Below are 17,399 nucleotides of genomic sequence, written 5' to 3' on the forward strand. Positions count from 1 at the left end.
AGTTCTCTTAATAGCAGTTTCTTTATTGCTTTTAGGTGTGAGTTATGGTCAATGACTACAAAGCAATGAAGCTGGGAGTTGGGAGCGTGTTAGAGAGGCACGGTGCATTGCAGCACATTAATTTAAACTGGAAAGTAAACAGAAGATAAAACAATTCTGAATTTTTAGTATAGATTTTTTGGAGAAAAATGATTCAATTTTCAAATATTCATTTTATTTACCTTTGTAAGTATTATTCTAGTATATGAAGTAAGAAAATTCTCTATAGTCTACTAGTTTTTTTATGCTTCCTCTGGGCAAGATTACTAAATTCTGAGAACCAGGCAAAGTAATGTGTAAGAAATGCAAAGCAGTGACTATAGCTAATTAGCAATCATTCTTAGTTTATGGGCTTTGCAAAAATAAAAAATAGGCAGTGGGTTGGATTTGGCCTGTGGACTGCAGTTTGCCAACCCCTGGTATAGGGAAAAGATTAAGGCCCACTGTTACTGACTCAGGATTTCATCTTAAATGTTCTTTTTTAAACCTCCGAGTCTTACTTGTACAATAGAAAAGAAGGATAAAATATATATATTAAATAATATTATCTAATATTGTTGCCACCTTTGTGCCATATAGTGTGCTCAAGAAATATTTGTTGAGTAAGTCTTTAATGCTTTAAACTGAATTTCCTGTATTATAGATATTGGGCATGATGTGAGACACCCAGAGTGATACACAGAAGCATGTGATATGGACTGTTAACCCTCATTGATTGTAGTGGGGAAGATAAAATGTATACATTTAACCCAGAAAGGTCAATGGCAAAGTGAGGTGGAGTGTGAGAGCCACAGGAAAGGAGTAGTGACAGTGAATGTGAAATCCCTGTGGACTGAAGTTGTTACATTTGTCCCTTTGTACCAGGAGGAGCCATTGGATGAAAGCTCAGTGAAGAAAATGATCCTCACATTTGAAAAGAGATCGTATAAAAACCAAGAGTTGCGGATTAAGTTTCCAGACAATCCAGAGAAGTAAGGCTCTGTTTTGCTGATATCCTTTGTTCTCTGTGGTTTTTGTTTGCTAATTTTGTTTTGTTTTTTTGTTTGCTTTGGCTTTTGTGATTTGGGTCAGGAGTCTCAGGATGACCCTCATGTTCTGGAAATCACTAGAAGGACTCATAGGACTCAGAGTCAGTGGTACTAATGGGTATGATTTACTACAGTGGAAGGATACACAACAGGGTCAGCAAGGGAAAAAGACGTCAAGCTGTATCAGGATAAATTCATGTATAGGCCTCCTATGTTTTCTCCTTCCCACTGCGAGGGGTCAGACATACATGCTCTTTTTTTCTAGTAGTGAAATGCATCAACATATATGCAGTGTTTTTGGCCAGGGAATTCCATTTGAGACTCTGAGTCCAGGGTTTTTATTGGGGACTGGTCATGTATGCATTCTTTGCCAGTAACAGCTACCAGAATTCTGAACTCCCAGAAAAAAAGTTGCTGTTCATGCCTCAGGCTGGCAAAGCAACCTTCTTACTTAGGGAACATTTTGAAAGCCAAGTTCCCAGCTGCCAGCCTAGGGCCAGCCTTGTAGGCAGGCCCTTCTAAAGACCAAGCCTGCTGTGTTAACTCTTTCTTGCATTATTCTTCTCAATGCCCAAAGAAAACTGACCATGGCTGCCGTTAGTAATGGCTTTACTGCTGAGATAATGTCAAAAGCTTTGGGGTCAGACAAATATGGGTGTGACTTTCACATGACCTTGAATAAGTCATTTCCCTGTTCTTAGCCATAGGTATCTCATCTGTATAAGGAAATAATACCTCCCTTACAGGGTTGTTATGGAGTTTAAATGAGAATAATGGCAAGTGTTTAGCTCAGTACCTGGCACATAGTAGGTGGTCACGAAATGGTTACTGGCACCGCAGTGCACTGTGAAGTGGTATGATGAGAAATCTGGTATCTTTCTGTCAGTCTTGAATCCTAACGAAAGGGATTTTCATATGTATACAGATTTTAATGTTCTAAATCTCTTTCCCTCCCTGTCTTTCTCCCTCCCAGGACATATTCTTTTAATGAATCTTAATGTGCCCAAGGCCCCTAGGCAATTAAGAATTGAGTAGTACAATCTCTGCACTCAAGTTTATATAATAGGTTACTAGGGAGACTGACTATAAATGCAAGCACGGTAAAAGGAAATACACACTTTAAGAGAGATATAAGCAGAGTGCTGTGGGAGCATAGAAGAAGAAACAGTAAATATCAAGTTGGAAGGTATTCAGGGCTTCACAGAAAAGGTAGTATTTGATCTGGGCAATATGAGGAGCATGAACAAAGACACAGAGGTGACAGAGGGTACAGAGTCTTCACGCAACCTAGTGAGGCCCAGTGCGGTCCACTGTGTTCTCTTTGTACTGTGGATGAGGAAGTGGAGTGGGGAGGACCTGGCAACTGGACTTAGGGTGACCACCCTCTTTGATGGTAGGAGTAGCTAGGTTGGAGCTCAGCTTGCCCAACACCAGAATCCTGTCAGGTTTTATACTGACCTCCACCATATAGTAGCACTTATTACATTGTATTGTGTGTTTGTTTGTGTGTGTCAAATTACACAAGTCGTACATGAGAGATTGTCATTATAAAAAGTACCAGCGGTACATGAGTAGAAAATGAAAGTTCTCCTTCATTGCGTTGACCACCTTTCCATTCATCTACCTAGAGATAACTCTGTGAGCATTTAATTATGCAAATATATATTTTTTCTATATAAGTTGTGCTGTATCTATTCTGCACTTTGGTTTTTTGGGGTTACATAACAGGAGATCTTTCCAGGTTAGTGTGTGCATATCTACCCCCCCTTTTTTTTTAACATGGTGCATAGCATTTCTTCGTTTGGAACTACCATGATTTATTTAATTATTTTTCTATTGGTGGGCATTTTGTTACTTTAAATATTGGCTTTTGTGAACAATGTTCCAGTGAACCTACTTGTACATGTGTCTTTGCATACATGTATTTCTATGGGATAGATACCTAAATGCTGAATTCCCAGCTTGATGGGAATGTACATTTTAATACTTTAATAGCTACTGCCAATTTTCCCACTATATCCTTTTTTCTCCTTCCAGAAGCATCTCGTTTTCTATGGTCTTGCCCACAGTGTGATTGGTCTTTGTCATTTGTTTTATTATTTCTCTACCAACTGTTTCTGTATTAGACTCTGTTCCTTTTAGGAGGTAGACTGTGTCTTGTTTGTCTCTGTAGTGCGTACCATAGTACATGCCATGCTGTATGTGCACAGTAAACATGAGAGATCTTATATTGTCCATATCATCCTTATACATCCCCATTGCTTGGAACCTAAAGATGCATCATGAGAAAGCTATGCTATAGGTTGATAACGTTGGAAATTTAAGAAATTCAGTTTACATCTTGGAATACCAGCATTGCCTTTGCCCACTTGGTAGGCGTACGTCTCTCAATTTAGAGCAGTGAGTTTCTGCAGGCTATCTTCACCAACTATATCTTAAGTACCTTTGTATTACAGTTCATAAACTGGTTTTAAGAAAATTTTATTTTATTACAAGAAATCGACAATGTTTTCTGTCCCGACAAAATTCATATACTATTTTAGTTTCAAAATCTGAACATATGAAAATTGAAATTATGCATAAAGAACTTTTTTTCACCTCAGAAGCAGTTAGGAAACTATATTGTGTTTTAACCTTGAGTTCTTGAATGTTTACTGGTGCAATGTCTTTCATAATTCCCTACACCAGCAAGGGGCAATTAAGATGAAAATTGCTAGAGCATATTTGAATGAAACTTTCCGGTTGAGATCAGAAACCTTCAAATTTATTTTCCCACATATGCAGTTGTCATTTTGATCGCATACCCAGAAATGCCTCTCTTCATTTGGCTGCATTTCAGATTCAATTGACAATTCTCCTTATGCAACCTCCACTTTGCACTGTGATCTTTCTCCCAAACATCACGTTGAGAAGAGTGTGCTATTTCCCTAGTAAGTCCTTTAATAGTTCTTCTTTTCATTTTTGCAGAGACTAAATTATTTAGTTTAGTGATTCTCAACCTTTTTGGTCTCAGGATCTCCCTGTACTCTTAAACTATTACATGCCTCAAAGAAAATTCTAGAAAATACAATACACAAGCACATACATGTTCCATTAGTCTTCAGGGCAATGATATCATCACACGTTTTGTAGCACTTTGGAAAACTCCATTGTACACATCTGAAGAGTGAGATTGAAAAAGGCAAATAATTCTTAGAATTATTATAAAATAGTTTTGATCTTATAGACCCTCAAAGGGATCTCCAACCACCCTCTACCCCCATCCTGGAGCCTAGGACCACACCTTGAGAACTGCTGATTTAGTTGAGTAGAAGGAGCATCATATTCCCCTAGCACTGATTGTTGATTTTGTGGTTGCATTTAGGACTCATCAGCTTCTGTTGCTTTTCCAGTATTTTTGAACTTTCTGGTCACTTGCTAATATTCACTCTTGTGGTTGAAGGAGAATATCCTGCTGGTCTGAAGCAAATGTACGTGGGCAGGCTAGTTAAATATTCTCTGTCATATGAAATGGAATCGATGACCCCATCTCAGCCTGGGTTACTGTTTTAATATGTTGCTCTATTGCTTTCCCATCACCTCTAACTTGATCCTTTCCCCTAGCTGAGAGTCATCTATTGCTGAAGGTATGCTTAATCCCTACAGACAGCCCTCTGCAAATAGCAGTGTGTGCTTCAAATGAGTAGGCTGTAATTTGTCAGCAAAAACAGAAGACAGTTATCTTTATTATAGCGTAGCAAATTTGAGGGTACATAGATTCATTGAGCACCTACTGTGTGCCAACTATTATTAGGTACTTTGTGTGTGTTATCTCTTTTAATCCTCACTATAGTTCAGCTAGAGAGATAAGAAGATCAAAGTTGAAAGATAAGTTGGTTAATATTCTCTTTCTTCCTTGACCAATTTGGGACCCCATGCTGTATGTTCCAGTGACACTTCTTTTGGACAGTATATACAATTAATTGTGTATAATAGATTATTTATACTTTTGCCAGCCTGGGAGCTCCATGAGGCCAGAAACGGGAATTATTTTTTATCTTTTATATCCTCAGTACCTAGCATGGTGAGTGGCACCTATAAATATTAATACTTGTTGACACATCTCTCATGGTCACATGGTAAATAGTGCAGTTGGGAGTATAACTTAGGTCAAATCTTATTCCTAAGTCCAGGCATTTCCCACTATACCTTATTGCTCATGTAAAAGTGAACTCAATATATTTTTGTGATATTTCCCTGCTCATAGTGTGATTCTCTGCTTATTTTGTAATTTTTGCTTTTTAAATTTAAAAACATTGTGTTAAGATTATATATTTGGAAGACGAATCTCAAAGTTGGAAGGAACTGAGAGGTATAGTCCATTCTACCATCTAATTCTTGGTATTTCTTAATATCACGTTTTATTTAATTACCCCCAATGATAAGGATCTAACTTTCCAAAGAAACCCATTTCATCATCTGGCAGCTCTGACTCTTAAGATTTCTAATGAGAAAGAGTTTCAACAAATTCTAATACAAGATGATATCTAGACTCCTTAAAATCTAGGTTGCTTCCTTGAATTAGTTTCCATAACCCCCTAAAGGATGGTTCCTCTAACAGATGTCAGAAAGTTTTAGGGTCATCTAATCAGCATGATAACTCTGTATTGCCTTCTTCTAAGCAGTCTAAAGCTGCAATATCATTTGTAGCGGCTACTTTCGTTTGCTCCTTAATTTGCAGGCACATGCCGAGTTTCTGTGGTGGACCAAGGAAGGTGCAGGGTACTGTGTGTCCAGAAAGGAATACGAAATAGTCTCTGTCCTGGTAGAACTATCCTATGTTTCTGTTTTGTATTGCAGTTACAGTTGACTAAAACCATCTAGTCCTTTCTACACATGTGCTCTTATGAAACTGTGTCTTTGCAACTCCACATATTTGTAGTTGTCTTTTTGGTTCAATGCAATTTTCTATGTGGATCCCAGGTAATTTTCCTCTGGTTAGATTTGGCACATCATTATTGCCTGTCAGGAACTTTTGAATTGATTTTGTGAGCTGCTGTGACACTGTGTCTTTAAGCTTTGTGTTATATGACATTTGTTAAGTTTACCTTTGATATATCTTTACCCAAGTTATTGTTCAAAAATAATAATAAAATAAAATAGTTGATCTAAGTAGGCCTAAGGACAGAGCTCTGCAGGATAATGTCTGAGGCTTCTCTCCAGGCTGACATTTACTCCCTGATTGTCACCCAGATCCCCAAATCTTATCCTTGTACTCAGCATGCTTTTGTCTATTGCCGTTTAGTGGCCAGTCTCCCTTCCCAGTTCTTCCAGGTGAAAAAGTACCCATGTGAGGCAAATAAGCCTTAGAGGTTTGCTGAGCCTGTTGGGTTCAGGGATTACATAGATCTGATGCCCCATGGGATATCTAAATCCTTCTCTGCCAGCCCTCTAAGTCATGATTCTGAATTGGTTTCCACACTTCAGGTGATAGGGAATTAGGGATCTAAAAAAGTAGTCTATTTGTAAGCACTGAGGAAGGAGCCTTAAAAAAAGTGGTATTAAGGAAGAATCTTGAAAAAATAATTATTAAATTTACTTTGAATAATAAACAGGTGAAAATAGGCAAGGAATCATTCAAAAAGAGTAATAACTAGGGGGTGTTTTGCAATAACAGATGTAGAGCATGCTGTAAAGCCATAACAATGTGGAAGTGTGGTCCTGGCTTAGGAATTTGCAGATAAATCAATGAAGTAGAGTGAAAAGCCCAGAAACAGATTAAAGCACACATTAAAATTTAGTGTATGATAGATGACATTTCTTTAAATCTGTAGGGAAAGGATAGATTATCGTATTGAACTTGTTGGCCAAATATTTACAGAAAATAAAGTTAGATCTTTGCCCTATATCATATGCTAAAATAAATTTCAGATGGTTTAAACATTTAAATATATATAAACAGGAAAGTACACCATAAAATATATCTGATCTTAGCATAGATAAGACTTTGCTCAGGATACATGTAAAATAGAGTTCATAAAGGTAAAGATTTGACTACTTGAACTTTTAAAAACCTTTGTCTAAAAAATAAGAAATAAAGACTTTTATGTTAAAAGGCATGATGTTCACTCTTTCGCTGATTTATTTTTTATAACATGATAGAGATTTATTGCCTTAATACACAGAGTGTTTAAAAATCAACAAATTAGGTGAGTACCTTGATATAAAAGTGGACAAAGAAGAAATATAAATAGTAAACATTAAAAAATTTTTAACCATCTTAGTATTAGAAATGCAAAATAAAAAATGTCTTATTTTCCATGTTGAAATAGAGGAGATTTTTAAATAGATAATACTGTTTGTGAAGAGAGTAAGGAGAAATAGGCACTTCATATACTATTGGTACCTTTCTGGCAGAATAGCTGTGCTGCTGCCACCCCCATCTGTGGAAAAAATTGTCTTCCATGAAACTTAGGAAAGGGTGGGGGGAGCAGGAGGTGAGTGGCAGGTGAACAAGCAAAGCTTCATCTGTGTTTACAGCCACTCCAATCGTATCATCACCTGAGCACCCCCTCCATCCCCTGGTCCTGTGGAAAAACTGTCTTCTATGAAACTGGTCCCTGGGTGCCAAAAAGGTAAAAAGATTGGGGATTGCTGCATTAAGTCATACCTACTCTTTGACTTGGCGTTTTCCTTCCTGGGAATTTATTCTAACATAGTAATTATGAATGCATATATCTAACTGTCATTTGCTATAGGGGAAAAAATTAGAAACCATCTGAATGTCTTAGGGGGATTGATTAAATGAATTATATCTACACAAGGGAATACTATGTAGCTATTAAAAATTTATGATTTAGTGGGAGGGGGAGGAGGGGATGGGTATATACAAACACAATGAGTGAGATGTGCAATGTTTGGGGGATGGTCATGCTTGAGGCTCTGACTCAGGGGGAGGAGGGCATGGGCAATATACATAACCTTAACACTTGTACCCCCATAATACGCTAAAATAAAAAAAAACATTAAAAAATGTATGATTTAGAACAGGAACTGCAGATAAACTTAATCTGTCATGTCTACTCTCTGATTGATTGGTAATCTCTTCTTAGAACACCATGTGGAGAAGGATTCTGAAGCCTTGTCTGGGTTCAGCAGGAAAGAGTGCTGTTGTCAATGAGGGATTTTGCCATGGGAGGAGGAGAAGGAGAAGGAGAATGACTGACAGCAGTTTGTCAGATGTTGGCTATTCCTGTTGTAGAGGAATATTTAATGGTGGGGGAAATTGTTCAGTCTATATTAGCAACAACAGCAAAAATTGAATTTAGAACTATATACTATATTCATTTTACTCAACTTACAGAATTTTGGGGGAGAAGTCTATGAGTTGAGAAAAATGACTTAAACATACCAGAGTAATTGCTATTTCTGGTTAATAGGATTATAGATGATATCTGTTTACTCTTTTGAGGACTGGCTTTTCACAGTTTTCTACAAAGAGTAGTATTTTGTAATCAGAAAAAACGTAAGTGTTATAATTAAAAACAGTATGAGGAAAAAAATAATAGTAAGGGATGTTGTCTAAGATATAGGCATGTTTTAAAAAATTATAGTCTCTAGACTTTGTTTCTTACAGAATCCAGATTTCTGGAGAGGTGGCGTTTGCCCAGCACCTCAGCATCTGGAAGTTGATGAGTCCTGTACGACTCTAAGAATCCCTGCTTATGCTTCTTTTCTTGGTACCCTTATTTCAGCTAAGTAGACATCTGTGGATATAAGAGACAAAGCTATAGTTTCTGCCTTTATGAAGCTTACATTCTAGAAGAGAAGATAGATACAGTAATAACAATAGCAGCAGTGGTAGTATTAACAAGTACTTATATAGTACTTTTTATATGCTAGACATTGTTCTAAGCGCTTTGTATGTTTTTATTCATTTACTCTTTACAGTAGCCCTATGAGACAGGTAACATTGTTGTCCCCATTTATGGATGAAGAAACTGAGGCATAGATAGGCTAAGTAGGTGGCTAAACCAAGTTCAAACCTAGGTAGTCTGGCTCCAGAGTCTGTTTAACCACTGCTTCCTCTCAAACACTCTCAGTCAGGTATTGATATTGTTCAATTGCTTTACATGGATTAGCTCATTTCCTTCTCAGAACAAACCTTCCTGTCTTGTTCACTCAGGGCTTAATGAGCATTTCTTATATGTCAAACACTGGGGGAGGGCATGCAAAGTGAATGCATAGCGGTTCTGTCCTTAGTGCCTGGGCATAGGTTTGTCAGAAGCTTCAGATGTGCAAGTGTGGATGAAGTATCTTGCTGTGTAAGGTATGGTGGTGATGATGGGATTCTAGAGACTAGGTCTGCTTTACTTTTGGACCTGCCTATTAATCAGCTCACTGGAGGGGTTACAGGAATGGGGAGGATAATTTTGGATAGCAGCAGAATCTCACTTCCTTTGGGTGAAGGGAAAAATTGGCCCTTGATATCAAGTGGGAAGTAAGAGAAACCCTTTTTTTTTTATGGGACATTTTTTTTTTATTATTTCGGCATATTATGGGGGAGAAACCCTTTTTGGATTACTAGCATAACTATGTTGAAGACAACAGAGTGAATTGCCACACCAAAGGGTAATGGTAGCTAATCTATAGGACTGGTGGGCAGATCATTTAATGCTGCAAAATGCTTTGGGAGCCTCTAAAAGGCAGCTTGTGACTGCAAGAGTAAGGGGAACCCTGTAATGAGATCTGAATCCAAGATTGATTTTTGTAATGAGGAAATCGATTTCCCAAGGAAATTGTGTGACAGTATGATGTTTGGATGAGTGTACTTCTTGGTTGGTCTGTTGTAGACACTTTGACAGATTGTCTCTTTGTCTGGATTGTGTTGCTATTTGCTTCTTAGTGCAGACAATGCCCCTTTCCTTTCAATGATGCTATCTTATTTTCCCCTTCTAGGTTCATGGAATCTGAGCTGGACCTAAATGACATCATTCAGGAGATGCACGTGGTGGCCACCATGCCAGACCTGTACCACCTTCTGGTGGAGCTGAATGCTGTGCAGTCGCTTCTCGGGTTGCTTGGACACGATAATACAGATATCCTTTCAGATCTGTCCTTGGTAGGAAGGCTGACATGGTGGAGAAATGCTGTTTACTCTCTCTCCTGTCTGTCTCTGTTGATGTGTGCTGTCACGTCTGGTGTTCTATTTCCATTCTAATTATCTTCCGTCTTGAAACACAGGGTGCTCTTTATTCATTCGAAAATCTGGTTTTTATCTGTTAACAATCTTGAGCAATCCTTAATTGTCCTATTTGGACAATCTTTAGTTGTCCTAATTCTTATTAGTACTAGAATTCATTGTGATATGTATGTTCATATACCAATAGAATTAATTTTCAGGATTTGGATTTGGAGGCCTTTTATTAGGGGCAAGGCCAGACAATTTTGAATCTCTTGATCCAGACATCTTTCTGTTAACAGATGGCCCAGTGGAGTGAAACTAGAGGAGGCAGTGAACCGTGGTAGAAAGCACATTGGGATGTCCATGAGGATAGAGGAGTTTATCTATTTTGTCTATTGCTATATTCCCAATTCCCAAAAAGGCTGGATGCATAATATATAGCATTTAATATTTGTTGAATGAGCATTAGACCTAAGCAGACAATCTAGGTTTGACTCTCAGCTTCGTTTCTTGTGTGAAATGTGGTGCCCTTTGTGGCTTGGTATTCTTATCTGCAAGAGTAGAGTTAATAACTTTTGCCTTTCAGGTTATTGAGAGGATCAAATGTGTCATATAAGTGCTAAGCACAGTCTCTGATATATAGTAGGCACTTAGTAAATGTTACTTGTAACTGAATCTGAATCATGACTTCTAAAACCATTTTATACTTTGTCTTTGCTATCAGATGTCCAATAGCTTTATTCCAAAGGGTTTTTGATGTGCCTGTGGACAGTATTATGTTCATTAAACCAAATTCACTTCCGCTAGTTGTTCTGTTTGAATCCAGATTTCCAAAGGTAAGAGACAAATGTAGTTAGTCTGCTTGAGTGATATTCATGGGGAATCTGCTGCTGCTTCATGTTATTTTCATCTTTCTGGTAATCTCTCTCCTGAGAGCATGTCTGACTAGGTTCTTTCCTACCTGATAATTCTCATAGAAATAAATCAGTGAATAATTTTAATGCAGGCTTCTTGAAGGGCAATCTTAAGACATTTATGATGCTTCATGTAATGTTAGACAGTATTAAGAATCGATCTGCCAGTCCCCAGATTGATGACTGTGTTTGCCAGGGCTCACAGTGGGGTTCTGGGCTTTATGAGAACCCTGGTCAGTTAGCTTATTTCTGGGTGAGCTCAGTATTGGTCCCATAAATTCATTCAGTAGACGTGCTTTAGTGCTTGTTCTGTACCAGGCACTGTGCTAGGCCCTGAGGAGCCATAAGCTGTACTGGAGGCTTAAGTATCAGTCAGTAAGCATATATTGGGTATTGCCTTAGTCTGCTTGAGATGCTGTAACAAAATACCATAAACTGGGTGGCTGATAAACAACAGAAATTAATTTCTCACAGTTCTGGAGGCTGGAAAGTCTGAGATCAAGGTGCCAGCAGTTTCAGTGTCTAGTGAGGTCATGCTTCCTGGATCATAGACAGCCATTTGCTCACTGTGTCCTCACGTGGCAGAAGGAGTGAGGGAGCTCACTGGGTTTCTTTTATAAGGGCACTAATCCATTCATGAGGGCGCTGTCTCCCAAAGGCCTACCTCCAGGTACCATCACACTGGGGATTAGGTTTCAATATATGAATTTGGGGGGTATTATAAACATTTAGTCTTTAGCAGGTATCTGTCATATGACTAGCCCTGTTCAAGGCACTAACTGGTCTCTGCAGATTTAGTGACTAAGAGTTCTAATTGTGACTTCACATTTTAGTTCACCTACAGAATGGGAGATTTTAGAATCTGATCAAACCTTAGAGATGATGTAACCCAGTGCCTTATTTGTTTATTGATTTAATGACAAGTCTGAGGTTCAGATATTGGACTGTCGAGGTTGAGGCTGGCACTTCAGGTCCCTCATTTTCAGTCCAATGTTCATTTTAGTGCACCTTGAGGTCTTCCCTATGGGATTTGCTACATCGCTGACAGTTGCATAGTCACCGGTTACCTGTGTATTAATACAGAAGTTGCCTATTTTGTTTCTGTAAATACCACTCTCGTTCTTTTTTCTATTCCTGCTAACTCAAAATAATAGTAGCAGCTTTCCAAAGATACTGACATTTTGCTGATTCACCAGCCTGGTTCCTGCTGGGGAGAAGACTGACACAAGAAGTGCTGTTCGACATCAGCATACTTGGGAAAGGCAAGGGCACAGATGTTCCAAGTTGTTAAGTTCTGGTCTTTAAAAAGGAAGAAAACACGTCCCCCTATAATAACTTTGACAGACTGCCATTTCCCTCCTGTTTTCTGAGAGCTAAACTGTTTTTTCCCCCATCTTGTCTGCCAACCTTCACCCAACTGCCCTAATGATATTTTTTTAAATCTGATTTTTAATTATATCCTACATCAAATTTAAAGTGCATTTGGAATTTTTTTAATTACCTTAATTTTAATTAGATGAAGCAATTAGGGTAAATGTCATCTTCCTCAAAGTACAATTTTTCTTGAAAGTGATTTCAGGAAAGGGTAGGCCCTCTTGACTTGCATCTGACATACCCTCTATCGGTTGGAACGTTGATCTCCCTGCAGCGTTGCACTCTGCTTCTTGTCTTATCTGTGATCTATAATGGAAATTTTTCCTCAGGAAACGGTTGTTAACAATTTACTGTTGTACAGCTGTAACTGCCCCAAACACCTTACCATGAATAAACAATTTCATGGCAGTCATGACTTAAATTTTTAATCTTTTTTAACTCTTCATTTATCAACCAAGACCATACATGGCTGGTTATGTTCCCAGCAAGCACAGGTCATCTTTGCTTTGTCCTTCTCTGAGAAAACATAAACTATAGGGATTTTAATTGGAGCAGAGGCTGGTTTGTTGTAACCTTAAGAGGCAGAGGATGTGAGAAAACAGCTTGTGCCTCATCCTTTCAAGCGTGAGAAGCGGCTTCCCAGTGTATTCTGGCGCTCTGCATCGCTGCCGCTGGTGAGGGCTTGTCAGCGCTTCTGCGCCTCCTCTGCCCCCTGAGAGCTGGAGCCCAGCCCGGAGTTCTGGGCTGTGAAGAGCACCTCTGGGCGGTGGGGGGAGAGAGGAGGGGCACACACATCCTGCAGTGTTGAAGGGATACTCTAAATGCCTTAGGAGGGAGCAGAAGGTGGGATCCAGCAGCTGCTGCCTTTTCAAAGTAATGCTTTTTAAAACAATTTTTTTGTTTAAAGTAAATCACTTAAACATGTTTAGAGCCCCTTTATGTGAGCCTTTTGGAGTGTTTCTACAGAAAAATAAGACCACAGGTACATTTAAAGATTTTTTTTAAAGGTATTGCTTAAAAACAAACCAGTTTTTTTGGCCTGGTTTAAGCCACATTTATTTAATTCTCCTAAAGGAACAAGGAGGAATGAAACAAGAGGAAGATAAAACCTCAGATAGTGGGTGATCACCTCTTCTGCTAATAGGAAAAAAAAAATCACATGGCACCAAATTCATACTTATCCTGTTTTGTATGTCATTCTCCTGTTTTCAATTTGCATGGCAAGTCAGTGGAGCCCTTTCTAAAGTATTTTTGGTAAATCACTGTTATTTACTGGATTCTTCCTTTGTATGATGAGCGTATTGGATGCTATTAGGGAAATAAGAAATGATAACTCCAGCCAAGAGCAAAAACACTCCCCACAGTGTGTGTGGAATGTCATGCTTAGCAGATGTCAGTGGAGCTCTGAGGAGGTGTGGGTCATCTCTGGCTTGGGGATGGTCAGGGAATTGTGGATTGGAAGTGGGTAAACTTTTGATAGATGTAGAGATTAGATTGCATTGCAGGTTTATTTTCATGTTCTCTCTCTTTGCAATGGAAATTGCGATTCCTCATATGCTGGATGAAAGCTGATGTGGTCTTGCTGGCTGCTCAAGTAGTCACTACAAACTTATTAGGATATTAGGTCCATGGCTTTATTTTTTTAAAAAAATCATGACTACTTTCCAGCTAAGTGCACTATTCTTTAATAAACAATTATCAAGTAATCTAAATCTTGTTTATTCAAAATCTGCTTTCTCTTCACTCATTTGTGATTTAGAAAAATAAGGTCTCATGGTAATGTTAACTTAAAGCGTCAGTACAGTGGGTTGCATACTAATACACAAGAAAGGAAAACTTTGTCATTTACAGAGTAGATCATTGGTGCTGATGGGAGAGCTTTGTGTGTGTGGGGGGGGATAATTTTAGGGAGTGGTCATTAGTGCTTTTATCTTACTGTTTAGTTTTCCTCAGATTCTAGGAAGTCAGGACAACTTGCAGAGTTGTCCATTTGGTTTTTGTGAAGAATTACTGTGGGAATTTGGAAAATAATGAGCAGTTTTTTTAGACCAAAAGAGATCAATTGAACTTAAGCAGTTTAGGTCTGAGAATGCTAAAGTGGAACAAACCGAGAAATATCGTATTATCCCAGAGGGTGTGTACAATAGTAGAGGGTGCCTTGTGTTGCAGACCCAGTGTTAATGAGTAAGAATAGAGCTGGGGAGGGTTTGGGCCTCCTAAGGGTCTTTCTTCTAATTGGACTGGGAGGGAGCTGGTTATTGCTCCATTGCTTCTCTGCAAGCACTGTCTAACAAGACTTACGTATCTTGAGCTGTTGTTTTGCTAGGGGCTATTCTTGTCTTTATACTTCCAGAATCAGAATTACATTTAAAAGAATGTACTCCCTTTCTCTTCTGTCATCTGACTTCCTTGATAATATGTACTGATGAGGCACCCATTTTTTGGAGCCGGTTAAATATTCTCTGGAGAAAAACAGATTAGGTAAAAAGTGCCCAAATAGCAGCGTAACAGAAGGACCTCTTAATGTAACTTTTGATCTTGTTTATGGGGTTTAGATGAAGTTCATGTCCTTGAAAGGTTAGGGTGTTTGTAGCCTGCTTTAGACATTTCCCCTACGGCATAATAATGCCCACTGGCATTTAGTAAGTACTTAATAAATGTTGAATTGAGTGTATTTTCTCCTTAATATTAGTTTTATCTAGGATTGGTATAAAATTAAGTGTCCAGGATCATTCTAGGTAGCTTTATGTCAGCTCTTTTAAAAGGAGAAAAAGGCCATTTTTTCTGTGTTTTGAAATTCATCTGCATCAACTGAGCTATGTCTAATCATTGTCCTAGTCTAGGAATTAAAGAAGAGTTTTTTTAAAAGCCCACATTTGTTGCATTAAATCAGTTAATTCCTCTGAATCTATACTGGTTCATTTGTCTTAGGAAAGTCTTTTTGAAATGACTTTTTAAAAAAGCCATCTGCTTAATGCATCTTACTCTTTCTCTGTTGGGTTTTTTTTCTTTAATAACTTCGTTCCTTGTGGACACATCTCATTGGAGATTAATTAGATTAATGCTCAGTTTCTTTACCAAGACTCAGAATCTTTACACAAGACTCTAAGTGGGATCAGGCCAAAAAACAAATATCTAGAGCCAAAAAATAGAAGTAAACATCACTCTTTTTCCAAGAGCCATTGTGTTATGGGCCATTTTGTGCCCAGCTGGTCTTTTCTACTTCACCTATTATTACACTAACTTATTGTCCCAGTAGTGGACAGGTACAGAGGGAGTGTGTGGGGTGGCTTTTCTACTCGATGTGACAAAATAGGCTATCAAAAACTGTGTGTTAGTAATTCGCAGAGAGACATGCTCTCAGTTTTCCTATTATACTTGGACAGGAGAGCCTTTTACTCTGTGAAATGAAATTGTAACTATAGTGGAAAAACCCATCACCCATGCCCAGAGTCTGCTTGTGAAGAAATGCTGGAGGGGTGGCAGACAGTGGTGAATTTTCTTATGAAGATTGAGAGTTCGTCTGTCTTTGGTTTTGGTTCTCATTCCTCTTTCTGGTCTTCAAATGACCTTTTGTCTTCTGGGTCATATTACATTACTCAGGAGTTGATGATTACAATTATGGAGTCATTACTGCCTTGCTGAAATGCCGTTTTTTGAAAGTTGAGAATTTATGTAAAATCAATTAGTGGTAGGATTGATGAGATGCTTATCAGACCTGGTATGTTGCTGATTTCTCATCTGACTTCTCAACTGAAGCAGGAAAGTAGGCAAGGGAGATAACTACTGGAACATTAAAACAACTTTTCTTGGTACAAGTTAGACATTTATGCTGTTATATATAAAATCACCATCGTCAAAATTTTTTCCCTCCTTTTTAAAAAAGTTCCTAGATTTAATGTGACACATTTATAGCATGGTGTAAGACTAATCAAAGAAAAATGTGATATTTGGTTCATAAGACCCTACAGGCTGAAAATGGACTTCATCAATCTGAATCTCTGTGGCATATCTGAAATATAAAATTAGATCTTCTAACCCACTGTGACCCTTAAAGGGAGGACCAGGTAATTATTAGCTTACATTTTAGATTTTAGAGGCTTTTGAAAAAATGAAGGCAATATTGAAGACTTTGGGCATTCTGTGGAAAGATTTGACTAAGAATCTGCATTATAGTGGGCTTTCATGTTTTCTGATTATTTTCACTTACTTGGCCTTACTTGACCTCATTTATTCCTTATAACTATTCAGTGAGATAGGCTGGACAGAGACTATTATCCCAATTTTACAGATTAGGAAATTAAACGTAAGGAAATAAAGGGGCAGGATTACATGGCTAGTGATAATTTGGGGACCAATCGCCTCACTAAAGATGTGAAGCAAACTTGAATATGACATGACCCCTGTCCTCAAGCTTGCTGTGACTCTTCATCTGTTGCTCTTTCAGATATTCTCCACTTGTCTTTTATGACTATTGTTTAATTAATAATCATCACATGCAAGTTAATAAGTATTCAGTCATGCATGGTACTGTGGATACTGTACAAGAGATGGAATGCTAATACTGCTTAGTGTGTGCCTGACTCAGCTCCTGTCCTATAGACATCTGACTCTACAGCAGATGGATGGATAGATGGATGGATGAATGATAGATGAAATGTTACCATGCATATCAAATAAGCATGTGAATGGATTATAGGATTTTTCATCTCATGTAAGAACTTTTTGAGAGAATAAATATGGGAGTTTCACGGATAAGGGAGAAGTGTTAACATTTTGTTTTTAAAATATTATTTTCTTCATATAGTTATAATTTTCTCTCTCTTCCCTGTCCTTCCCCTCTTGCAGTCCTCTTTCCTCTCCTTATCAAATGCCTTTGTA

General features: G+C 38.2%; 1 protein-coding gene across 3 annotated transcripts in view; it reads left to right on the top strand.

Annotated features, from left to right (window-relative positions):
• CTNNBL1 (catenin beta like 1) overlaps window positions 1–17,399 on the top strand; it is a 164,944-nt gene that overhangs the window by 36,617 nt on the left and 110,928 nt on the right. For all 3 annotated transcript variants that reach the window (XM_076011114.1, XM_012754875.2, XM_012754874.2), the window contains 2 exons: window positions 904–1,010; window positions 10,005–10,144. In XM_076011114.1, coding sequence (XP_075867229.1) covers window positions 904–1,010; window positions 10,005–10,144 — 247 coding nt within the window. The remainder of the gene's footprint in view (window positions 1–903; window positions 1,011–10,004; window positions 10,145–17,399) is intronic.

Source organism: Microcebus murinus, chromosome 16, assembly GCF_040939455.1.
Source record: "Microcebus murinus isolate Inina chromosome 16, M.murinus_Inina_mat1.0, whole genome shotgun sequence".
In the NCBI taxonomy this organism is placed as follows: Eukaryota; Metazoa; Chordata; class Mammalia; order Primates; family Cheirogaleidae; genus Microcebus; species Microcebus murinus.